Below are 27,771 nucleotides of genomic sequence, written 5' to 3' on the forward strand. Positions count from 1 at the left end.
CCTATATCTCAAACACACAGTACAATGAGATGGATATATTGGTTTTAGAGTGATTACCGCCTCACTGGGGGAACTATGCAGACAACACAAAGAGATCACAGGTAATAGATACAAAAGTACACATACACATGAATCAACAGGTTTTATGAAGAGGGCCCCAAAAATATGTTACTCTGTGTTTTAACACCAACAGATATATAGAGGAAGAATCAGCTTTATTGTCATTGTTCAAGACAACAAAATTATATTGCAGCTCCCAATCCCGTTGATAACAATGTTCTAACAATCCAACACTTGAAGACAAAAAAATAGGTGGCTGTATGTTAATTCAAAGCAGGTGACAGGGCTGACTATAGTCATGGCCTACAGGCACGTTTGTAGGGCTGGAGCTGAAGCACAAACAGGCTTTTCTCTGCTACCCCAGCTATCAGCCCTTTGTCTCCAGGATACATGTGCTTTTTCCTGGTTTACCTAAACTCGATGATATCAAACAAACAAAAGAATGTTATGGCACCACACTCACACAGCTACTATCATTCAAATGGCCCTGCTTTAGTTCAGACCTTGTTTTAGGTTGTGCTGGTTGTTTGCTTGTCACATTAAAGAACGGACTCTCACTAAACCTGTTTGGTTTCTTTCCCTGTCTCTCTCATGTACCACACACACACACACACACACACACACACACACACACACACACACACACACACACACACACACACACACACACACACACACACACACACACACACACACACACACACACACACAAAATGCATGCAAATGAAAATGTTTGTGTTGGAAAACTTGTTAAAAGGACAACGAAACGATTTGACGCTGTTCAATGAGAAAGCAGAGGTTAATTACTGTGGCAGGTGAAGTACAGTGGAGGAGCCTACATTCCTCCTGAGGCTTGGTCATGTTGTGACAGAGCCCAGGAGTGAGGAGGAGACAGTGGGGCAGTGGGCAGGGGTCTTAAAGATGACATGCTGTTTCCCTGCCGGTGCCACGCTCCCTAATAACAAGGCTACCAAACAAGAACACAAGGCAGACAAACACAGACATCACTGTCTGATGTGTTTGCTCATTATAGCAAGCAAACACAAACTTGTCATCAGTTGCTGCTAAGGTAGATAAGGGCAAAACTGGTGCAGCTGTTTTCTCTAACAATGTGACATTTGCGGATTGTGTTGTTACTGCAAGGGAGGATATGTCAACTGTAATGTTTGTACATCCACGTCGAAATGGTTTATCATTTTTTACTAACCTGTAAGAATGCTCAGCATCTGAAACAGAAAGCTTGTCAGTGTTTATTTTTAACAGTACCCTGATGGTTGAAGGTGAGAAAAGATACAGGAAATGGGGGCTCTGCCTTCCCAACGTTTTCAGATATCTCCTGTCATGCAAAATACCTGCAGAGCCTGCCAACATCATTACACTATTACACAAGAGAGGACAAAGGAGAAGAGTGGGAAAATATGAGCTTTAGACAGTAAGCTTAGTAATTAGTAGCAAGTCTTACTAAGTCTTATATAATCTTAGAATTTTACTCTGTCTTGTATAATCTTTGCGCTTTTAGACAAAAAATCCCACAAAGCGACTTTCCATATCAGCCTTGAAAAATGCACAACTATTTTGGAGCTCTATCTGTCCTTGAGCCTCTTCCAGTAAGCTGGAAAAACAAGTGACTGCAATTTTCTATGTCATGTTGTTCTCCATTGTTTACTAATGGCAGATCAGAACTGGTGGTTAGAGGCATCGCTGAATGTTTCAAAAGCATATTTGGGCATGTCCAGTCACTTTGAACATGTTTGTCTCTGGTAGTAAGCTCTAAGTATATGTCGGGACAGGGAAGTAGTGTTCTACTGTTGAAGGTGCAGAGCTTTGGCTCACTGCGGCTTTCCTATTTATCCCCCAAACAAACTTAGGCACTGTTGATAATGATGATTATCTGCAGGTAATCTAAGCAAATATGCTGCCAAACTTAATCCTGTCTGTGCGGCTGATAGTAGCTAGGATCATGTTTGGTGATAACACAGAGACAGTAAATCTGTGGGCCAAGTCTCACGCACAACTATGAAGGAAAATATCACATCTATGCATCAGAACATCATCTCTGCAATTTCAGAAAAAAAGAGTAAGTTTATATCAAGTGTACCATTGTATTCAGGCCATTGTTTCACATGTAATGTTTAGCTGCTCATTTAAAGACACTGGACGCATGAGTTACAGCATTAAATTATTAACTGATCAGAGAAAGTAATGTCTTCCCAACTTTCACATTCCTGCATACAACAAGCTTATCTAAGTCAAGTTCAATGTTCACTGTTGCATCAAGGTCTTAGTAAATTAACTCATGAGGGAACTAGAGCAACACAGAATAGTTGAGTAATCTATTGCTCTATTGACAGAAAAATAAACGCCAACTATTTTTTTTAATAATCGATTAATCATTTAAAACTTTTTTAAAGCAAATCTTACATGATACATGATATTTGGGGATTTTTGACTGTTGGTCAAACAAAATAGGCAATTTGGGGGCAGGCTCCAGTAGTCTATTGGTTAAGATGCATACCAGATAACTGAAATGTTCAGTTTGACTCCAGCCATGGAGCCTTTGTTGCATGTCATCTCCCTCTCTCTACCCGTATTTCTGGACTGTATCCTGACTGTCACTATCAAGAATAAACAATGTCAAAAAAACAAGAAAACTGGCAATTACCATGGCTTCAGGACATATTTCACTGTTTTCTGTTAATCCATTGACCAAATGGTTAAACAAGAAAATAATCAGAAGATTAATCAAAAATAAAAATAATTGTTAGTTGCAACCCTGGAGCCCTGAAGAACAAATATCACTGATTCAATGAAATACACAAGAATTACTGTTATGATCAATATTTCCTAATTCCTGCAAACACATTTTCAAAAAAATTGCAATAATGCAAGTTCACCACACAGACTTTAATTCATTAAATGCCACAGTGTGCAATGTAATTGAAGCAGAGTCTTTTTTAGTATCTGTTGCTGTATACACAACATACACTGGCCCAGTATAAGAGGTCAGCACTGCTCTTTATCCACTGACCATGCCGTGACACTAATAAAATCCTGTTTTTTTGTCCACAACTGCATACTGCAGATTTTGTCCACTTTTCATTTTCCTGACTATTACTGTCAAACATACTGGACTATTGTCTTATATTGGTTATTTCCTGACTCCCAAACATATAAGAAGAAAGCTGAAAAGAAGTATAGATTACAGGCTGGTAATCATTATGTACTGCTTTGATCTCGTTTCATGTCCTGCCCAGGTCATGCCTTCCTCCCTAGCCATTCCTAGTTGCCTTTCTAGTTGGGTTGAAATGCCCTTGGTGCATAAACTCTTGACATCCTGTCCCTCACCCACCCTGAGCTTGCGTAATGAGTGCCTCTGGTCACCCCGTCCTCAGTAAGAATGAGTAAACTACTTCCATCAATCTGTCTGCTTTAATCTGCTTTAATGACCTTCAAGATTATGGTATTGTGCCAAAGGATACAGAAAAAGCGCACTCATCAGTGGGGGTCTGACTTTTCTCTTACTTTCAGTTCTAGTCTCATTTATTTGGAAAACAAAGTCTAAAAATAATAATTCTATATTTGCACCTACGGCAAACAGAAACACTGCAAATACAGATTGCTGTACTACCACATCTTGTTTTTATCATAATTCAGAACATTAATGCAGTTTAAGTGAGAATGTATACTGTATGTCTGACATTTCTGCTACATTTCATCCAATATACAAAAAAATATTTTTGAAAATGTGACCATTTTTTACAACCCTAAAAACTGTATGTATTCATACAGATGAAGTTATTTTTCATGTACAAAGCATTTCTGTAAACCCCTAAATCCAAGTTCAAGCACAAGTTTACCTTTAATTTATCCCAAAAGTTAAATAACTTGGTCCTGGGTGCCAAAAATACACAACAAAAATACAGAATACACAAGGATAATTCCAGATTTGGAAAAATCAAAATATGGTAGAAAACTGGAACTTTGTAATAGCGCAATAAGAAGACACATTTTCCCGATAGTTGGCATGAATTTCACCAACTCTGTGTCTCAAAACCAAAAATGAAGGCTACAGAATCTTTTCTTTCAGCCATCAGCCTTCAACTGTGTTGCTGTCTAAGATTAAAGAGTAAACCTGAGGCACTCATTTAAGGGATACCTTGACATCTTGTATTTTAATCTGTTATTTATCTTCATGAAGTACTCGTCACATAGTGAGAAAACACCTCAGATACACAACAAGTGGCTTCTAAGCTTTGTGGTTAGCATTCTTTATTGACACCAGTGGGTGGCTTGATCTGAAAGTTAACTGTAGTGCATGATACTTGGATGGATGACGTGCGCAATGCAAAAAGGACGAAACATTTTAGAGTAGTTGTAGGAGGGGTTGGTATTTCTAAATCAGGTTTCAGCAACAGGGGAAAAAGTGACACATGACGTACAGAGTGCTTAGAGCTGCTGCGAATTCTAGAGATCAACTCAATCCAAGGAACGGCTTGACTCAAAATCTTTCTAAAACTCCCTCAGTGACTGCCTAATACTTACCAACAGGACGGAGTCACACATTAACACTTTTCCCTTGAGGGTGAAAATGGCACAAGCCACTTTGAATGTGTTAGTTTTACATAAGGTTACACAATGTGCTGTAACTTTAAAGTCAACATTTGCTTCAGTTACTTGTGGATGTCAAGTCTAAAAAGCTGTAGTGTAGCATTTCTGCATTATTATCAGGCCAGTTATTTGAAATTAAAATGAAAGTGAACAAGGAATGTGTGTACAAAACAAAATGATACACATACAGATGCACATGTCTTGACATTTCCCTCCCTATAAAAGCGGAACTGCCCTTCCCCTTCTTATGACTTTGAAAGTAGGGCTGTGGTAAAACTGCCGCCTTGCCACATGTGGGATGGGTTATTTATACACTTGTAACAGTTTGGGGTCACAAGAACAGAAACGCGATGTGTTTTTCCTAACAGGTTTCTTCATACGATGAACAAAACTGACAAGCAAATACAAATAAGTAAGAGTCCTGTCTTACAGCACTTCTTTTTCCCTTTGTGAAGGCAGTGAAAGGTGCTGAATGTGCTCTTCAGGTCATGCCCCTCTGTGCCATCTGCAGCTGTAGCTGATAATGAGGAAGATGGGGGAAGTGAGGGTTGGCCAAGGCCAATCCCATGAGAGAAGAGACAGAAACAGGCACCTCTCAGCCATAACATCTGGACACAAAAAGGGTGTGAAATGTCAACAAGACAGTAATTGTCCTTTAGCCTCCAAAACTGCACTGTCTTGTTACACTTGCAAGTGGGCAACTGTCAATATTAGTAAAACTGTACAAACAAAGGCATTTGCATTTGCGTGTGTGTGTGTGTGTGTGTGTGTGTGTGTGTGTGTGTGTGTGTGTGTGCGTGTGTGTGTGTCTGTGTGCATGCACGTATGGTGAACTCTCACCAAGGTAATGTGACTCTGAGTTACAGCTGGAGGCCACTAGAGTCAGAGCTTTCACTTAAGAATTTTAGAAATATTAGGTTACACGTTCAATTGACAGTGAGCTACTAGACTTGAAACTTTACCCAAAATGTGACATTCATCTCTTCAAGTATCAATTCAAATCCTTAAATAAAGTATAAGAACAAAATTCCTATGACCAAGACAACTAAGCATTCATTTTGGAGAAAAAAAAAAAAAAAAAACTACCACAAAATTAAATGAGGAAAAAAGTAATATATGTATATATATATATTGGCAATACACAGCTAGACACTTAATGGAATTGAATTGAATGAAGCCACATTACAAATGCTGCTGAGTGATAGCCCAAACTAAAGTCAACAGCAGTTAACTCAGAGGGTACACGTAGCGAGGACAGTGACCTTTTGGACCAGGACCCCATGGTCTAGTCTAACTCACACTGTATTTATCTGGGCACCAGAACATCATTATATTGCCTTTTACTTCCAGTAAAAGGCAATATCTGGAAAAAATATGATGGGTGGGTAGGCCAAGAAAAAGAAAAAAAGCTACTTAAAATAGCCTTTGTCCCACCATCTCCCTTGGCCGTAGTTATACAGTTACTCAGTTTATCTTTTACCTGATAGATATAATTTACCAGCGAGTCAGAAAATGCAAGATGTGTTCAGTGTTTTCGTCTTAGACTGGTATGGGACCTGGAAATCTGCCTTTACCAATTTCCAGCTACCACTAATGTGTCTTTAACTAAGATTTGTTTTTCCACAAGTCTCTGTCTTAAAATGTTCAAATCTTTACATGGAAATCAATTATATAGCTGAGGTGAAATATTAGTCCAAAAAGACAAGTTGGCAACCACTGATCTTGCACAAGTTGCATAAAAAGGTGACAAATAGTTTAAATGAATGCAAACACAAGGGACTTGCACACAAAACAATTTTGTGAATGCTTCCATTTGTGTGAGATAATGACACCAAGCAATGTACAGTACATGCACATCATCTTCTTCATTCCAGCCGACATCATGATTTAACACGGAGGGAGGGAGTGACACAAAGAATGAGCCTCAAGAGTTGTCAAACTGGAAATACAAGCGGGTGTTGCCAAAATGCATTTGTACGTCTGAGTATGTGTCCCTGTGTGCATATTTACAGCTCCATCAAGAAAATATTCATGAACAGAGATGACTAACAAAGAACATGGGGAGTAAAGTATGTGTGTCCCCCATACATCTGTTCCTTATCTTAATTCCCCTATCTATGTTCATAAACAACGTTCCAGTATGAATCAACCTCATTTCACAATATCCTTGATGTAGGGAAGTGTGCTAAAGTCCTGTCAGCGTAAATTTGGTGACTGATCTGTGACCCCTAAATTACACAGTGAGTTAGAGGCTTTGTTTCCTGACACGTTGAAAAAGATGAGTAGGTATGTACCCTTAGCTTCTTTATGTTCAAGGTTGCACTGCTGGCTCTGACAATGGTGTAAATCTTGTACTTTCTTTGAAGTAAGACACTATCTCGTCTTTGGTCTTATCTCCAGAGCATTGGTGCAGTCAGTGTGGAGATGTAGACGTTTTTTTTGTACATACATAAATACATACATTCACACGCTTTCAGCAGAACAATCTCTCCCACAGTGGCAATGAATATCTTGTGCAGTATGTTAGCTGAAATATTTTTGGTCCAATACAAGAATGTCAAACATGCAAGTAAACCGTAAGACTCTCCTTTCCAGACAGCAACTGGGGAGGGACCGGAAGCTAGCAAAACACTGTGATCTTCACACACACCACTGAATGACATGCCAGTTGCATATACTATAGCACACACTCATCTACTGCAAATACCTGACCTCGTGGCCTGTGACTAAGGGGTCTAAAGCTCAGAGGAACTGGCCACATAATGATACAAGAATCCTAATAGGTACACATGGTGATCAAACAAAAACCTTTACATGGTGAAAAAATGTTCCAGGTCACACCCCAAGGCGATGGTTTGTTTTACTATTTTTATTGCTATTTAACACAAGCATTTATGGATGTTGATAAAACGTATTAAGTAGTTAATAAACTAAAGGGCTTTGGGAGTTAAAGAATTATCTTAAAATGCAGTTTTAGCTGAAGTTTTATCAGGGGCTGTTGTATGATAGATTATGAATATGTCAGCACTTTAGTTTCCACATCATTTCCTAATACCTACATGATAACCAATGGTCTCTGTGATTTCTGTGCGTACGACCTCACAGACCTCACAGGCTTTGGCCAGAGACAGAGCCGTGCATTGTAATAAGATAAAAAAGGACAGGTGGCCCAGTAATCAGGTGCCAGACTGCCTGCCTGCTTTAGAGCTGAACTGAAGCCTACAGCACGTCTACCCTAACTCTCTCGATTCCCTCCACTTTAAGCTCTGAAATAGCACTGAATTGAGAGAGGACTCTCTCCAACCTGCCACTTATACCAGAAAAATGCTGAGCCTTTTGGGGACTCATTTACAACCTTAAGCACCTGCTGTGGGCCTATCATTAGTGCTCCACCCCAACAGTCCAGTTCTATTTAATATTTCCTGTTTGAACAAACAACAGGATATATGTTAAAGGGTAACACTTATCGCTCTTAGTCAGTCTTATTAATAACTTTTAACATTAACAACAGATTCCATAAGCCACACACCAGAGAACTTGAGACTCTGTGATGTCCATAGGACAACTGTATATTCAAAAATATTGGCTGAGCTAACCTAAACATCCTAAACTGATAAACATATATTTTTCATTTCCAAAGGGGATGGAATTTCCCTCACAAATTAACAGGTCATCATGACTCTTACCTTGCAGCTGTTTAAACCTTCCTTCCAGGATGTTAGAGTATTGCACCTGATTAACAAATGCTGCTGGTGACAAACAGGGCTCTCTGTCCCTGTGATCCCACTCCATGGCCATTCTTGATTTCTCTCCTAAATATTCCTCTCAGATACAGAATGAATGGGAGTTCTCCTGCATAGCACAGCAAAGGAAATCTTTCTCGCTAAAAAGATATCAAATCCTTTAGCAGGTTCTTCAGAAGATAAGAGTTTTGTATATCCAAAATGCCTTGGTTTATCCTCCTCTTCTAGATTCCCTCAATGCTGTGCCTCAGTAAGGCACAACACAAGCTTGAAAATGTGGCTGTCTGTCCTTTTCTTCATCTATTGTATCTTCCACCTTGTCCAATGAAAACACAGCGGTGAGTGCAAGGGTGGAGGATTTTTTTAAAGAATAATTTCAAACAAAACTGAAGAACAAAATGTTCTCTTGTTTCACCTCCTCGCGTGAAGTATTTCACCACACTCGTGGCGGTAAAAACTTTTGGTTGCACTCCCTCAAGGTTCTAGCAAAGGAACACTGGCTATTCCTTCCCTCCAAACTCTGAACACGCATTTGCTGGAGCAGAGCACAGCAGTGCAGGCTAACCGGCTGTGGTCGGATAGCTGTGTAAACAAAGCCTGCTGTGCCGTCTGAAAATTGTGTCATTTGCATAAGGTGTGTTTGAGGGAGGAGCACAAAGGGAGAACACGGTGGAAGGATGAGGAGAGGGAGGAGGTGTAGAGGTGGACTAAACCATTATAGCTCTTTGCTCAGTGTAACTTGAGGCAGATTAGTCAACGTCACCAGCACTGGGGGGTGTGGCCTGCCAAGAAGGTACAATCACGAAAGTCCCCATGAGATTGAATCTTCTTATGCTGTGTGTAGTTCCTTCTTATTTCTATCACTCTCTAAAACAACATTTGACTCTCCTTTTTCTGTTTACAGGGTCAGTGTTACGCTCAGGCGTTAGGACAGGAAGGAAGTGGTTGAGAGAGTCTTAACAACACAACAAGGTCTTTTCAGCCTGAACAAGATTTGAAATTATGAACGTGTGTCTGTTTGTCAGGCAGATGATTAGGTAGGGGTGGGGGTGGAAGTGAGTCATTACTTGCCTAAAACAATTATGAAACTACTGTATTGGCACACTTGATGTACTACTAGATTAAGGACAAATATAGAAATGATGTTTGGCTTGTTGACAAAACAGTGGTTCTTGTTGGCGTTTTCATGTTTAATGTGGTACATTTTTTCCACAGTGAAATTAATTGATTGCAAACAAACTGACTTGTCTGACTGCAGCATTTTACTGCATACTTCAGATTCTCCATTAAGTTTATGTGTGCATGACTTTCATGGCTGTACTCCGTAATGCAACACTAATAATAAAGATGTATGTATCCAAATCTATGTAATGCACAACAAGATTACTGTCAGCAGAAACTCTGCATTAAGAGACATTTTAAATATATTTTTGAATGGTAAACAATTCAGTGGATAGACGGTTTACTCTTTCTTGCAGCTGCTAATTGAACATCCTGAAAAATGCAACTTTAAGGCAAAGTAACAGATGTAGTAAAAGCCCATGAGTGCAAAAAAAAAAAAAGTACACAAGACTATAAACACAGTGAGGACTAAGGTCATAGCTTTCTTACTAGCGGATGGCTTTTTGGTCTGGTCAGGGGGCAGTGGTAAAAAGGTCTGGTTGTTTTTTGATCTGTGTTTGCCCAGATGAGCAGGGAGCATCTGGATAGGCCTCATTAGAGGACCAACTGCCCCAGGCCGTCTGTGACAGGGTGTTTATGGGGGGGGGGGATTGGACTAATGAGATCCAAAGCGAACACACTTCCTTCTGAGGCAATGCTATGGTCACATGCGGTGAAAAATGAAGAGCAGAGAACTGATAAACTGCAGTAATGGCCATATAAGATCCCAATGGAGATAAATCAGACATCATAATCCCAATTAATATGAGAGGCAGATGTGACAGTAGGTTTGTGTGTCTGGCATTTGCAGATATAACCTATTATTTTAAAGTAGTTTACTCAATATACAACAGTAACCTCCTGAATCTTGTGAAATATGAAAACAGTGAGAAAGTCACTGCTGAAAGGGAGATGAGGCAGAAACTCTTGCATTGAGCAAAAAGTTATTAATGATAATTAATGATGGTCTGGTGTGGTGAATGGACACAGACGAGAAACAGGAAAAGATAGGAGCTGCTGGGGGAGTAAGCACTATCAGAGGGAGGGAGAGATCTATTGCTGAGCATGTAAATTTCATCCATTCAACAGCACAACCCCTTCTAACGACCCCTGGAAGGTGGACGGCTGGAACATACTCCAGAAACTAGCAGTAAATATCTGAGGGGGAATCCCTGTGAAGCAAGTAGGGTTGATTTCTCATGAGAGTGCTAAAATCACTCAAGTCTTAATCCACTTGTACCAGTGTGTTAATAAAATGAATATGGATGCTTTTCAAAGTGAAAAAGCCTTACTCTTTCCCACTGTGGAGGCTTCCACAAGTAATTACATGTAACTGTTTGAGTGTGAAGCAGGGTGTCGTTTAAAAAAAGGGTAAAGTTGCACAGCTTGCCTTGCTACCCCCACAGTACAGGGAGTAGATAAGTGGTTATTTATGCAAATTACAATGATATCCACACAGGGGAGGCTCTCTACTGTGAAACAAGTGTCAGCCACTGCTGTCACACCAGGAGTAAAATGATTCTAACAGACAGGAACACTGTAAAAGATGTGAACCAGGAAATAAGGCATCATATTACAGGGAGAAAAGTAGAAGGTGTTATTGAGACCATAAGTAAGCAGCAGTTTACAGAAACTGTAAGCTGCAAAAGGTTTTGACAATTGGGGAGAAGCTGTAAAAGGTGGGCAGGAGCTGGGCCTAGGGGGAAATAGTTGCTGTAGCATGTCAAAGAATGTGGACATCAAGCCCATACTTGTCAAACTGAGATGGTATCACAAGTATTCACACAGGAGTGCACGCACACACACATTTTACTCTGGTCACACGAGGCACACGCACACAGAGCAGGTGACAAACAGCAAATAGTATTACAGCCCTCTGTTGCTGTCCATAATCATATGACAGGAAGATAGATAATAAAAAGGTACACTGCCTATGCAACCAGAACACAGGCAACACCCAAAATGTGTGGTTTGTTGGCATGAGGAAATGAGTCAGCTGTATTTGTGAGTGAAATGAGGTTTATCTTTTAGAAATACTTTGACTACAGCAGTGCTCGAAGATCATCAGAGCATGTGGGTTTTTGCTGCTTAAGTGTGTGTCTTGGTGCCTTCCTGACTGTTGCTCCCCTCTGCTGGGTTCTCCATGACACTGCAACTTGTTTTGACTATTAACATTTGGGATTTTATCTGTAGAATGTAGACTAAACCAAGGTGCGCACACAAACACACATACTAAAACAGATAATAGAGCCATCAGGATTTTCACCTGGGCCACCTTAGTTTGAGCTTACAACAAGATAGACTGGGCAGACAGACAAGCACTTGGAGTCACTCAGCTTGGAAGGATGTCAAGACTGTCAAGGGTAGGCTAGTAAAATAGGGACTGGCATTATTAAACAAAACACAGCCTCCTCATTCATTTCAAAAAGACCACTTGCTTTTTAATACATTGTCATCCAGAAAAAAAGTTTAATCAGGATAAACTTTATTTTAATTTGTTATAATTACTACATGAATTGACTTGAGAGAACAGTCTAACGTTTTGAAAAATTTTAGACAGTTTGCTAATCTTTAAGAGTTGCCACATTAGTGGAGGATTTTCACCACACCTGGCCCCAAAGTCTGGTCTTACTACCTCATTCCATCACTGCTTATTGCTCTTGGGTAAAATGACTGTACAGCTCACTGGCTTTGTCCTCCTTTTGAAGTATTTCTGTCTTGCCCTATAAAGAGACAATTGTGCCTTTTGGGACAGAAAAGAATTGAGTTTGTAACTCAGACTACAGAGCCTAATTAGATTTGTGCACATTACTGTTCGTTTGAGATTTTGTCTCAAAATGTCTGTTTTTAAAAGTCCTGTTCCATTATTTAAAAAAACAATGTTATTTTATAAAGAGTTATCATAATGGCCTAAAAATAAGGAAATGCTATGGTATGTGTTTTCTTGCCAAAGTAAAAAGGCAGTCTTAAAAATGCTTAAAAACATTCATGGAGGAATTCTAGTGGTCCCAAACCTGCTGCCATTAAAAGCGTGTCAGTATGTGACTGAAAAACAGATGACAGCTGGAAGCTTCAGAAATCAGCTGAACCCAACCACTGTTTGATACTCTTCTCATTGAGATGGTAAATTGTGGGGGAAAATGTAGGAATACTACATTTTACTGATTAACCCACTGTTTCAGCACTTCTAACTTTTTCTGTACACTTCTACAGTCTTCAATCTACAACATTAGAAAACATGTTTCAAAAGCATTTCTAATCAGGCCTTATAAAAATCTTAAAACTATGCAATGTCATTGTCTTTTAATATAAGACTAAGTTGATTTTATATGACATAGAGCATACTCATTAAAATTCTACTCTAAGAGTAATATGAATTTGTTTTATGGAATCCAAAATAATTGCTGAATTTTGCTGAATGTTTCTTTGGCTCACATTTGAAAGTGTACTTTCTGTTGGCTGCATTATTCAAATTATTATAACATCATTCACACCATACTGTCCAGCTTAGCAGGACTGAATGGATCCAGCACTGCAAATTTTCCATCAACTACAGCTGATGATTTGATAATAAGATAGTTTTGCTGCTTTTATTTTGCAGCTCACTGTAGCTATGCTGTGGAGACTGCTACACATATTATCATATTTATTACCAACTGTAAAATAACGTCAATATTTACATTTGTCTTTAATGAATCATTTAATGCAGATAAGATTTTCACCACCTGTTTGATAAACTACTGATTGCATTACTCCTAAGGTTACACAGGGGCTCATAATCAGTGGTGTATCCAACAAACTATTATTCCTATTAATCATTAATGGACAAAACGCAGGAGAATTCCAACTTTACAAGTGAATCTTGAAAAGTTGCAATATTAGAAACATCTTTAAGATAACAACACAAATAATTGCAGCCTCAAAAATTACCATAGTGCTGAACCCCTCTCTAACATTATAATATTCACAAAAGTAGGTTTTTTAGGCTGTTGTATTGGATTGAATTAGCTTGCCCAGGTCTACCGAAAACACTGATAACTCAGTGTATGTTGTTCTGAGGGACCACTCTAAACAGGTATGGCAAAATTCAAGTTTTAAGTCTCAAATTTTACACTTTTGTAAAGTTCAGAGTGATAGTAAACTGGAAATGGGAGTGTAAGCCACTTACAAAGTCCTTATTTTATTGAACAATGTTTCATATTGTGACAAGATTGAAAAAGAACTACCTATTTATCAATCACCTCACACCTATATTAAAAACAAGTGCATGTTGACACCACGGAAGTTAATCCATTGGTGGGGCTTGAAGTATATCATACCTGCAAGAGCCTTGATGCGTGAGCGCTCAAAGAGGCGAGCTGAACTGTTCTCATTATCCCAGTCAGTCTCTGCTGCCAGATCCCAGCGGTTGTTGATGTCATTGTACTGCTGCTGGATCTCCAAGCTGTCAAAGTCTGTCGGCGAGATGGTACTCATGGTGTCCAGGCTAGAGGAAAACACATCCAACCTGAAATTCAAACGCAAAAATACATACAAAGTCAGCGCATTCAGGGAAGGCAGGTGATATTACGTAATACCAGAGGCTCCACAAGACTGACCCTTGAAATGTTTGTGAGCTTATTTTTGGAAGATTTAGTTTAGAGACTGAACATATGAGAGATGATGTACTGTTACATACATCACCCACACTCTCCTCACAGCTTCACAGTTACACTCTAGTTTTATATTCTTAAATGACAGTCATATGCAAATAGCAGTTTGAACAGTACAACTGCCAGAGTGTGTAATGAGATAAAAACTTGGAGATAAGTACAGCAACTGACATGAAGTCGTTAGGTTAGCCAACCAATAATTGAATAGAACTGCTCCTGTAAGCCAGGGCACCTCCAGTAATCTCATTTTAGTGTGAGTGTTGAAGACAGAAAAAACCTCAACCCTAATTCGATCTTGACTTGTACATGTGCAAAACCTATAAAGCTACACACACACACACATACACACAAACACACACAAAATGATGATATGAGAAACCTAGGAAGCAAAACCACCACAATCATACAGCAGTACAAACACAAGCGCACACACGTACACGCACACACACACACCACCTCGCAGTAGGCCTGGGTGGTAAGGATTAAACAAGTGTTTAATATTGTAAATATCGATATATATTGGATTTGTGCAGCAAGATTTTAGGATACCTGCTGATGCTTTCAGAAGATATTTTCACTAAACAAAGTTTGCAACAAAAATCATTAATAATGTGGATATGAACTTAACAAGAGGTGACATTAATTATTTTTTTCACTCAGCTATAACAGTCAATAAAGCTTGGAAAAGTCTGTCTGTTAACTGGAATGGAGTCTTTAATACCAGGAAGACAATTTTAACTATTTCAAAATATTACACTGACCAAAATCCCCAGACAAAACCTAGCTCATGTCACAATACTGATATTAAATCAATGTATCACCAAGCTGTGTTCTGGTGCCTATTCCTAACTACTAATAAAAATGATATCATGTTAAATTTTATGGCTACTTTCACTTGTTCCTCAAAACAGTAGATGCTTGTGGCACTGATGTGCATCCTGGTGCATGTGTTGTTGGTAGAATATTTGATACAAACAGTATGGAGACCTGCTCATCAAAATATTGCTCTACAGCAGTACTAGTGGTCAAAAACCCACATAGTTCCTTTAATCAGTCTATACTCTCAGTCTCTGTCCTTGCACTCACTGCTAGATATGCAACATCCCTCTTATTCTGCTGCTTGTACTAATTCAGCATCCAGTTATAAAAACAAGGGTACCATCATACGACAACAATGAATACTTAGTAAACAAGAAGGTCAATTTCTCCGACTGGCTGGGTCTCTGTATTTTGAAAAACAGATTTTATTTAAGCCAGATGCAAATGCATCTTTCCAATCATTGAAATGAATGGAGTATAAATTCTTTGAAAACTGCACAAGATATGTTGTATATTCATGCTAATGTGTGTGCACATGCCTCAATTGGCTGTTAGAGACAGGTACAGATAGCTTCTACATCAAATTCGGTAAATCTTATTATACTATACTATATGTTAAAAGCTTAGTAACATTGTTAGTCCCTGAACTTGTGAGTGTTGTTAACTCAAAAGTTTAGCTGACAGGAGAAGGGGAGGAAAATCTGATATTTTAATATAACTTTAGATAAAAATATACTACGTCTGAACAGAGGACATACAATGCAGGACATCACAACTCAAACGTGTGCTATCATGTATAGTGTGCAGTTTATTGAGATTAATAGGAGTTGATTTCACTCTATTGTTTAAAATAACATATAACTGCATATGACCAGACAGATCCTGTCCTTAGTATTATGCACTGACACCCGATGGGGGATCAACATCAAGATTAATCCCTCCACCAGAGAGACCCATTAACTAGCTGGGGCCATTTGTTTAAGAGCATTGAACAGATTTATAGACTAGGTTGAGAAGTCAGTTTGCTAATACCTGTTAGTTTATCTTTTGTTGTGTCTGTTGTTATGTCTGGTCGCTGTAACTGACTACAGCAGCAAGCCAGGATACTATGATGGTGGATGAAAGAGAGAGAGAGGGTGTTGGGTATTTCTAGGCCTAAAATGACTGAGGACTGCAAACCCTGTCGTCTGGCTCAAGGTTCAATTCATTCATTTTTTAATCCATGGAAAGTGTAGTCCTCACATTTTGGCCATATAAACTCTCCATCATGTCTGGCATGATGAGTTTGTGTTAGATGGTGATGTGCTACAGTGAGAGGATGGAACAATGAGATTCCAGGGAACAAACACGATGGTACTCTAGAAGATTAAATTGGCCACATAAGCAACACATCACAGATTAATTAGGCCATATATTCATTCTCTGTTTGATGTGATTGAAAAACACACTAACAGTTGATGACAGAGATTTATCTGGTTGAATGTAAAGCTTTCGGTAATGTGTCCACTAGGAATATCCGTGGACAAGTCATGTGGAGATCGATAACAGACAGCGGCCAGTATCGATACCTATCAATACTGTATACCGCCAGTGTACAGCCAGGTTGGACCCATATCTATTTCCTGTATCATAAAGTGCAAAACACACATCATAGACAGCCAATAGCATCATTGAGCATACTGTATGAGTCAAAGAGGAGGAATGAGAAGGTACAGATAAAATGGGGGTCCGTGGTCTCATTTGTATTGGTTTAGAGGTACTTGACATGAAAAAGTTTGTGAACCACTGTATTAGGCTACCCGGATACATTGGGCTTTGTTTTTAAATGTGATTATCAACCATAGAAGCTGAGATTTTGTTAAAATGATGATAGCTTATTCTGCTATGCAGTACAACATTTACATAAACAATATGTTATGTAAAATGAGTAGTAGTAAAATAAATGTACAACTTCTTAAGACTTTGATCACTAATTTCTCAAATATTCTTTGATGGTTTCAATTTTTAATCAACAAACCACAGCACTGCCCATCATCCCACCCCTAAATTGCACCATATTGTCAAGTTAAGTCAAACACGTGACACACATTCTAGCTATTAAAAAATAAAACAAAAGCTTGGCAAATCTTATTAGGAGCAGATTAAGAAGTGGCTGGGAATAGAAACTAAATGCAGGGATTAAGGAAGAAGGCTGCAGAACAACGCCTCCTCACTGTCCCCCAACCTGTCACCTCCCCATTCACTGGCACCCCAGGAGTTAGCCACTGAACCCACTGTGCAGTTGTGTTTCTGTGTGTGTGTATAGGTAGGTAGTCAGTTTGCTGTGTTTATTCTTAAATTCCTCATATATATATCCTTGGTTGGATATTCACTAGAATGTAGCAATAATCACTCAGTCAGTCCACTAATATCAATTTTGACAATTTGACCCCAATCAGTTCACGCCCTCAACACCATCGTGTCAAATTATGCAGCAAATGAATTAAAAAAAACAAAAAAAAACAAGCAGGCTTACACCACACCACAGATGGTGGTGGTGCTGCTGACAAAGAGCTAAGTGGTAAGATTTCTCTGCAGCTTAAATAACCAAAACGTCACAACATGGAAGCAGGCACCACAAAGAGAACAGACTATCCAGGGCAGGCCTGGCAGTGATGAAGTCCATGACAATCTGTCTGTGGGAGTGGACCAGGGCGGGGGATGGAGGGGGCAGGACCAGTGAGATCGGCAGTCTCTCCTTGTTGTGAGTATGAAGAGGCTCAGCTCAGTGTCTGCGTTAATCGCTCCTCAATGGATCAGACAAACAATCCCCTGACCTACTATACAACCTACTGTACTCATCTTCCCACACACACAGTGGCATGAAACCACACACACGCTGAGCTGACCTATTACATCCCCCACCACCACCAACCTTCTCAAACACACACTGCTTCTAAAAGCCACACACACAAATCCACCCACTCAGCATGCAACCATATATATATATATATATACCAGCATCCAGCACACAAAATGGGTCGGTTCAACACCTACAATCATGCAAGCCTGAGTGATGTACAATTCCTCCCCCTGGACCAGAGCAAAACCAAATCAGGGAAGAACTCCTAAACAACTGTATCCTTGCTCAGCAAGGGGAAAATGAATAAAAGGACCCACTTGAGCCCAATATTTTCCATACACAGTGGAAAACTGGAGACATCAGATGTTAGCCCCAAAGCTACTGCAGTGCAACTCCCAACAATACAGCTCATATCGGAAAAAAAAGACAAAGACAGGCAGACAGACAGATGTGGCACAAAAGGGGGCATAAAGGAGGTTCCATGAAAGAAAATCCCCTCGAGGCCTAATCCACAAATACATAACAAGAGACACACATTAATGTAATGAAAGATTTATAATCTGTCACGTATCCTTCATATATCAATATGCCTTTGAAAAATTAATTTTCTAAACACCAGTGCATTTGAGACAAACCAAAAATAACACAAAAGATGCTGCTGTCAGAATCAGTCTATCGTTGCAATAACTGGGGAACATTGCAGGGCTGTATGGACACAATACAAACTGAAGTGGACTCGATACTAATTTAATGACAGTATGTCTTCAATATTGATAAAAAAATGGTGCGTAACAAGACAATAACAGAGCTAAGCTTTCTTTAAACTCAAAATGGAAGGGGGACATGTACCATGTGACTGTTAACAAAAAATAGTGCTTCTGAGAAAGGGAAGACTGAAAGTGGGGCACCTAGGAATGCCTCAGGGCTAAAAAGCCCAGTGTCTGACCCAGCAGACACACATCAGGCTATCGTTCACAGCACAGTGACACAAGCTAAGAAAGCAGGGCAGAGCCAGCGGCATGATAGGCAGCGCCACCACCTCTTTCTGTCTCACTCTCCATCATCCCTCCTCCCCTCTCGGAGCTGGTTCACTTCGCCCAGCTGGTCTGTTTGTCCCAGCACCCATTAATCAGGGACAGAGAAAAAGAGAAATAGAGCCCACAATCAGTCGCCTGCAGGGAATTAGGCCGGTGCACATTAGCCAGCCACACAGCCACTGAGCACCAGGGGAATAGGGTAGACACACACACACACACACACCACTCCCTGTACTGCCAAACAAAGGAGCTAGAAGCTTCCACACAACTCCTTACCGAAAGCCATCATAAAAATAAGCTTGACTCTATTTCTTAAAAATGGAAGGCAGGAAAAAATAAATGTGTCTTGACTGTCTTACTGTTCTGACCATCAGGGACATCATCAGTGGAAAACTGGGCAACAGAACTCAAGCTAATCACAAGTAGTCAGGTACAGTATGATACTTATTCATAATACATCATTATTATGCATGATGATTGCTATGCAGTCAAGAACCTCACATAAACTAATTTTAATGAGGTAAAGCTGAGGTGACACCACTGTGTTGCCCCAAATTAGTCTGCCTGTGATACTCAGATGAGTCTGGAGGGTGGGGGGGCAGATCCCAAAATGCAGCGCACAAAGCCCCCCCGTCAAACGGGCCCCATACAATGGAGGAGTCAGCAGAGAGTTGAGGCCAGCCGTTCAAGCCTTTCCTGTTTGCAGAGATGAAACAGCCAGAGACACATATGCATTAGAGGCCCCTCCGCAGGCTGCTGATCCTGGCCTGAATGCCCTGCTGAATAGGACACCAGAGGTCCTTTGTTGACCTGTAGCATCACATTCATCAAACACTCAAGCGGCCAGCATGCCCTCCACACATGGATGTAGACATGTTACTTTGGTTTTGGGCACCAGCTCTGAATAGAGGATAACTGTACATTTTTATGATTTATTAAAATAGATGTATTTTCTTATTTTTGGATTGCTATTTTTGTCACCAAAGGTTTTTTGTTTTTGTTTTTACTAAATCAATTAGCAGATTTTAAATAAGCAGTAAGTTAAAGGTAGAGTCAGCGATTCTAATCCAATACACTTTTTGTCAAATTCAGCAAATATCTCCTCACGGTCTGCTAGCTGTCTGTTCTGTGTGTGTGCTGAAAATCCGGTGTCCATACACAGCACTGGCTCTGTAAATGAGCATGTAAACACAGTGGCTCGGACCGAGCCACATGACACTACTCTGGCCAATCAGCAGGGGGCGTTAATGCTCGTGCACAGGATGGGGCGAAGTCATCAGAGCAGCTGTCTGTGTGAGGACATGACAGTCTCCCGTCTCCAGCTCCCGTTGAATGGTGAGGGAGGGCTGGCGAACTGGAGGGAGAGAGGCCATGGCCAATTCACACAGAAAGTGTTTTCTCACAACAGATATGCTTCCATTTTATTAAATCTATCAATCCACACTGCAGCCCAACCGATCTATCAGTCAGCTGCCAATATTGGCCCATCACAGATAAACTGTTTTGGTTCAGGGGGTTTGGGGGGGCAAAAGTTGGGAGACTCAGCAGCCACACATTTCTTGGGGAAAAAACAATGAGACTTTTCTTGGTCTTGACAAGTTGTAGCATTTATTAACTGACACACTGTAGCCTGTACTGTGCATGTACTGCCAGATTGACAACTTACTGCTAACCTTTTCCTCTGCTGCGCTTGAGTTCACCGTCACTTTTCTGCTGCTCACTCTCACTCAACCACTCATTCACCCACTACGCATATATACTACCCACTGCCCTATTCCTTAAAAGGAGCTACGCTACCAAGAGTTTCCCAGGCAACGACACAGAGGTTAACTCACGTTTGAAACAGCGCTGCACAGAGGCTCCCAAACGCTGTTGATTTCCAAATGAATGGATATTTGGGGTTATTTTTGGCATTAAAAAAAAAATGTTTGGCCTGGCAGGGGTTCTCGTTGGCCTGGCAGCCTGCCAGGCCTATACAATTATAGGGGAACACTGGCAGTCTAATAAACATGGCGCAACCTAGGTACTGGATGTGCCTGTAACTATAAATTTGTAATATCAGTCAAATCAATATCACTTATTAATATCAGGCAGCAGCTTACTAATGTTTTTCACCTCACTGGTTTACTTCAACGCCTGTGGAGATCTTGTGATTCCCGTTCCCACTGGAGCAGAGTGAAACCCTGAAAGCCCTTTGCATGTAAACAGGAATATTAGTGGAATATTCATTTTCATTAGCCATGTAAACAGCTTAGTATGAATACTGTCTTTTATCAGGAATAAGGGCAAAAACCAGAATATTTTGTGCATGTAAATATAGTCAAAAATGAGTAAACAATCAGTAGAAGTAACACGTTTCACAGCTGAACTCTCAAAGAATAATCTGTAATAATCTCACTGATACAAATTATGTGCATCTCAAAAGTTTAAAGTTATGTAACATTGCTTTACAGGGAATTTGAGATAATGCACCTGATACATCTTCACAATCTTCTTCCCACAGTGGCAATTCTGGCCCATCCAAAGCATTAGTCTATTTATAATACCACCACGTTTAGATTCAGAATGGCCACAGATTGGACAATGCAAGGCAGACATTATAGTGGTTTCTGCTCCTGTCCTGTATCTGTTTCTGAATGAGTCCTGGGCTTAGCCTGTGCTTTGAAGTACATTTGGCTGGAAGTCATAGTAGCAGCATCAATCTCCAGGGATGCCAGAAATTCAAATTAAAAACATGAATGATGAAATATTCATGCAGATCAGGCTAATCCACCGTGGACTGGTTCTTGCCATTTTTAAAACACACAAGACCAAGTGCAAGGATGAGTACTGTCAGCATGGCTACATGTCCCATCATTTTGTATCACGTGGAGGACTCAAGGAAGGCTTACTTGAAGTGGTCTGCTTCTGTCTGTGTGTGTGTGTGTGTGTGTGTCCGCGCATGCGTGCACGTACGCGCGTGGGTGCTGATGCTAATGCATTGTGCTCATCAGATTCATACTAGATTCATATTAGTGGTTTTCTTGAATTTACTGAAGTAAAAAAATTTTTATTGGGTTCGAAGTCTTTACACATATTCAAATACTCATACCACCCAGATCAAAATCAGAATTGTTAGAACTGCCAGAGAGATACTGCACTTTCAGACTCCCGAGGGGGTGCACAACATTTTGTGACCCTGTGTTCAGAATTTCTGCCTCTGCATGAAAAGTCAAGGAGGCACTGAACATAAAACAACCTAATCTTAAAAAAAGAGTGGGTATGTTAATTAATACTGTACTGTAAATACAGCTTTAATAGTGCAGGAGGTGCTGCAATTACATAAAATTTGAAAGAGCTCTGAGAAATCAGCCTTGTTTTCCATATAGCTGTGTGGTTTTGTTCAGCTCCTGGCTGCTCATAAATGGCCCTTTGATTCCTTTATTCTTTCTCCGTCAATTTTCTGACATTATTAAAAATAGAGGAGATGAGTTAACTGCCCTCGCCCTGAACTACTGAGCATTTAGCTGTGTTTGTGGCTCCAACTTTGAGTGTTACGCAGTGCACTCCAGTTATCATACTCACTCGCTTTTAGGTTTGTAGCATACAAGCCTGAACTACAAGGCTCTAAGTTTAGAGTTAATGAGGTCAGACTCATTAGACTCACCAGAGAATGTTTGTCTAGTATTCCCAATACTTCCAAAGAAATATTATCAAATTGCTTTCATGTAGGCAAAATATTAGCATCTCCCATCAAACAAGTATGATGCAGCACAGTGCAAAGGCTGAGTTAAGCAGTATGTTTAGAATTAGCTGTAATATGAATTGTATTTATTTTAGACACATAGACAAAGAATAATGTAATTTATTGTTTGTGCAGGTCATTGCAATAGTCACACTATAAAATCAAAGGTTTAAAAGGCAAATCTAGACACAAGTGAATTAAGGCTTGTTGTATGGACCTGCATGCCAAGTATGAGTCTTCTCTGGAACATAAACGCTATCAAAGCACTAAAATATCTTTAGACTAACCTTACTCATTGGCTACATTTACATTATAGATGCAGGATAATTTGCCATTAATATTTATGACACAGCTCTCCTAAAAAAGTAAATTCATATTTTATGCAGATGACACAGTTGATCAGGAGAGTGCTTTGGTTTACTTGCCCTCAGTTGGTCTTAAGATAAAAATAAAATGAATCTTATGTTACACAAAATAAGTTAAGTTATGGAGATAATTTTGATATTCTTTGTCCTGCATCACTTCTTTTTAAAGATGTTGTAATACTCATGCTGATGGTCTACTTTTTAAAACTCTGAAAATAAACAGGTACGTCCTTTTGAGTGAAAACTTCATATTTATCTCCAGAATGCTGACTTTTCAGGAACAAAGTAAAACGAACGGATTTTAGGATTTTGTGATCTCCTAGGAGAGCATGTTTTTACAGATTACTAAATATTGTAAAAACCCATTAACCAAGCCTACAGTTCTTTTCCTTGTATTTACATGTATCTAATGTTTTTCAAAGCATTTTGTCAATTTTCTGTCCAGCAGTTAAAGGACCAGTGTGTAAGATTTAGTGGCATCTAGCGGTGAAGCTGCAGATTGCAACCAAATGAATACACCTCCCCTCCCAAGCATGTAAAATCCTACAGTGACTGCAAAACTCACAAAAAATGTGAAAGGCCCTCTCTAGAGCCAGTGTTTGGTTTGTCCACTCTGGGCTACTGTAGAGACATGGCGGTGCAACATGGCAGACTCTGTTGAAGAGGACCCACGCCCTATGTAGATATAAAGGGCTCATTCTAAGGTAACATAAACACAACAATCTTATTTTCTTATTTTCAATTCTTATTTTCTTGGAATTATACACTAATTAAAACATACTTATGAATATTATATTCCATTTCTACCAAGTATTTTCCGCTAGATGCCACTAAATTCTACACACTGGACCTTTAAAGAGAGAGCACAGCAAAGGATGGAAGCGCCTCTTCAATTGTTTATTTCATTGACCTCAAGTCATCATCAATGTCACTTTCTGGGCTTAACAACACACAGCATACTTGCCAACAGCTTTGCTTTCAGGGGGTTTACATTTGACATAACCACATTGGAAAGACTGGATAAATTTAGGAGGAAAAGCAAAATGACGACCCCTACTAAACTCTCCACTGTACTCCGAGGTGTTGTACTATATATACCTAAAAAATAAATGTTAACTGATAAGCTGCACATCAGAAAGCAGCAGTAGTTGCATGAGGAGTATGCTGGGTTAGTGATATGGTTCACTGCAGCACAATGAAAGTGTGAATGGCAGGAATTGAAAAAAAAAGCTTGTTCGGGAGGGATTTTGAGAATCAGCACTATGGGGGGCCCACATTCACAGTCCCTTTCCATTGTTGAGTGCTGTTCATCTAGCCAGCCATCCAGCCAACTAACAGCCATTTCTCATCCATCTATCATCACAACCCGTCTGTCTCACCATCAAAAAATCCTCTATGGTTATTTTAAGCTGTGGCCATGAAAACAATAATTATAAGATCTCACCGGGATTTTCTAAGGCAAGAATTATCAACAAACACACTATATACAGTCTAATAACATGATGTTAGTGTATTTTTCCAGTTTCTTTTGGTATATAACTGCGCTAACTGAATCACTAAGCTTAGTCTAATGTTATACAGTGACTGAGAGAGAACTTTTATCGCAGCAATACACAAAGCCCATCCCACAAGTCAGAGTTCATCTTCCCTTCTTCAATACATTTGAAAAACACACGATATAAACTCACATTTACAATACAAAAATTCCTCTTTCACATAGCCTACACCTATCTTAATTGGCCAGCATGTAGAATTACCTTGTCAAACAACAACATGGATGGCACCATAAGCTGCTAATATGGATATAATTGATAAATCTGCAGATATTCTCTGCAGATTTATCAAATACATGCATTGGATGGATTTTTTAGTACTCCACACAGGCAGATCCAGTATTGTATGTGTGGCAGTTTTCCCATAAAGATCTGAAGGAGGACTACTCACAGCTTATGGTGTTTTGTGTGTTTCTGTTCCGCTTAAAAGACAAACGAGCAGAGGAAGCCTGGATAAGCCATGAAAGAGACAAAGAAACAAAAGAACTGCACAAATGCCGATAAATAATTCTAATAAGTAAAATAATAAATAATAATAAGTACACTGTGTGTTTTGATGCACAATTACACTATTATTTTCCTTCTAATTTCCCCATTTGAGGTTTGGTCGTGTCCCAGCAGGCCTCAGCTGTTAGATTTCAACCACAGCTCCAAAGAGATGTTGCTAATTATTAAATAGATTGTATGTGGCCTGCTTCAACCTTACACCTACTGCTGCCTGCAGACAATGCTCCATGAGCATCATTTCAAGAGGTGAAGTGTAAGGAAAGTCATCATGTCGCCCTCTGGTGGTACCATTACAAGCTTAATGAAAAACGGCCTGAGTTACCCATGGGGAATTTTGTGTAAATTTCACTAATTTATTTGCTGAATCGAAGATATGGAATTTACTGGAGGTTGAATTTTAAATACATATGTATTATAGATCATTACAAACGACTGATCTGTTCATATATTTATTTTCATATATATCAATATTTGTAAAAAAAAGAAAAAAGAAAAAATGAAATCTGTGTGTGGGAAGATAAATTGGCATTTACTCCCCAATGAATGTAACACACAGTATGGACAGATGATATTGATCTAGATCTAGATTAATCTAGATTTGAGGGATCTAAAAAGCAAAAGCCACTTTTTAACAATACAGATCTTAACATAAGAAAAGGAAAACATCTGAGCTAAAGAATTTCACAATCCTACACGATATATGTTGTTTCATATCACAGTGTTGATTATGTATCGGCAGATCTCCCTGCTTTAACAGGCAGGAATGAAACCGACCTCAGACTGTAGGTTGTTTTTAAATGGACGTATACGAATAATATCAAAGTATGAAAGTTGCAACTAATCTATTTGGTTTTTAATCATACTGTCTTACTGACTTGATGAACAGAGTTGTGTTTTGTAGATAATGACATGGTGGTAGGAAAGTAAAACTTGGAAGTACTGAATGCTGCAAGCCACACAGAAATGTAGGGTGCAATGCAATGCACAATAAATCTAGACTGCATTCTGTTTGTCTTTCCTCGTGCCAATTTTCACATTTAAAAATGGAATTAGAAAATAATCTTCATAGGGTATTGATGTGTTTACTTGGACAAAACCTCCAAGGAGGAGACGTCAAACTTGCTTGATTAATTTCTCACAGTGTTAGGATTATATTTGGTTGCTCTATTGTCATCCGAGCCATCAAGTCAGACAACAGACTGTATATAAAGCTGTTGCTTGGTTTGAGGACAGTGGAGCAGGGAGCAGCAATAACCAAATATAAATGGCTGACCCTCTACAAGAGGCTGCAAAATGTTTAGAGGGGGTATCTGGGGGCAAGAGCTACCTGAGCGGTTCACCTCTGGGCAAACAAATCCTTTTTTCCAGAAGAGCCAGACCTAAGCTAAAATAATTGATATCAGAGGATTGTCCAATAGGTCTGCCCAGGTGAGTGACAGGCCAGGTCCTCGCTAAGTAAAATAACAATGAAATAAATGAAAAAGAGTCACTGGGCAAAGCCTAGGCAGGAAATTAAAAAGACTGAAGTGGGGTATGGCTAAACAGGACTCATTAACAATAGGCTACAAATAAAGGAAAGTGACCATCAAATTACAACCCACTTGCTACAATGATGAATTGATTTTGTTGCTTTAGTTATCTACTAAAGTTAGACATGTATTTATATTTAAAAATCTATTTAATTGCTATAATTTTTTCATATTTATCGGTGTTATCTGTCTTCCATAAAAACCTGTTTCTAGGTCACAAAGAAGAGGAGGAGGCACAGGGGGAAAAGGAGGAGGCATTTTAAGTGCAACAGAATGAATGCCTGGTTTTCTATCCTACCCTCTAGATGCCTCCATGTATTGCATTCAGCTTGCAATTAAAGTGTAAATCAGTCCCTGCATATAAAGTGGACTGAAAAACAGAAGTATGTTGTATTGAGAACCACTGACATAGAATAGTAATGACTATCCTCTAATGGAGAGACCATAGGTTTGGTTCCACAAAACCACCATATGCTTGAAAAAAAAAAAAAAAATCCTGAGCCACTTTTAAGTGTTCTGGCCAAGAAAAGCAGTTAAATGCCATCAATATAGATGTTTTTCACAGATACAAGTTGCTCAACCCCTTTCACATAAGAGGGGATTCCCACTTAAGGATAGCCAATGTTACCCCTCTAATCCTTCCTTAACTACTGTACAGTGATCTCCTACAATGTCTCATCCTTTCAGCTTTCTTTCTTGGATTTCCTCTATAGATTTCAGAAAATCATCCAATCCATCCTTGAATATAACCCTTCTTTGCCAATGGGGGCCTCCCACTAGCCAATGTGATCCCTCTCCTCCTTAACTACTGTACAATTTTGTTGTACAGTGTTTCATCCTTTCAGTTCTCATTCTCTGATTTCCCCTATAGATTTCAATAAAATCACCAACCATTCAAGAAAATAACCCTTTCATCACTTCTACTCTCCATCATGGATGTTATCTGCCATATATGCTATACAAAAACCTTTTCATTTCAAAGATTTGACAGGCATTAAGATTAAAGAGCTCATTTCATTATTATGCATGCCTGTGTGTTTTTGTTTTCTGTCGCTGTAACAATTTTTTTCCCCAATTAGCTGTTGTCTCTGGGCCATGAAACATGGTTATACACGTGGTGGCCAGCAAATGTCAGCTCTCACTATCTGCAAAATGACATGCTTGACGAGGA

At 39.4% G+C, this 27,771-nt stretch overlaps 1 protein-coding gene across 3 annotated transcripts in view; it reads right to left on the minus strand.

Annotated features, from left to right (window-relative positions):
• sptbn2 (spectrin, beta, non-erythrocytic 2) overlaps window positions 1–27,771 on the minus strand; it is a 51,025-nt gene that overhangs the window by 22,011 nt on the left and 1,243 nt on the right. For 2 of the 3 annotated variants that reach the window (XM_067607909.1, XM_067607907.1), the window contains exon 2: window positions 13,892–14,079. In XM_067607909.1, the coding sequence (XP_067464010.1) occupies window positions 13,892–14,048 (157 nt within the window). In that variant the 5' untranslated portion in view covers window positions 14,049–14,079. Of the gene's footprint in view, window positions 1–8,354; window positions 8,997–13,891; window positions 14,080–27,771 lie in introns of those variants that run through there. The other variant, XM_067607908.1, reaches the window with a different exon arrangement.

Source organism: Thunnus thynnus, chromosome 13, assembly GCF_963924715.1.
Source record: "Thunnus thynnus chromosome 13, fThuThy2.1, whole genome shotgun sequence".
NCBI classification, from domain to species: Eukaryota; Metazoa; Chordata; class Actinopteri; order Scombriformes; family Scombridae; genus Thunnus; species Thunnus thynnus.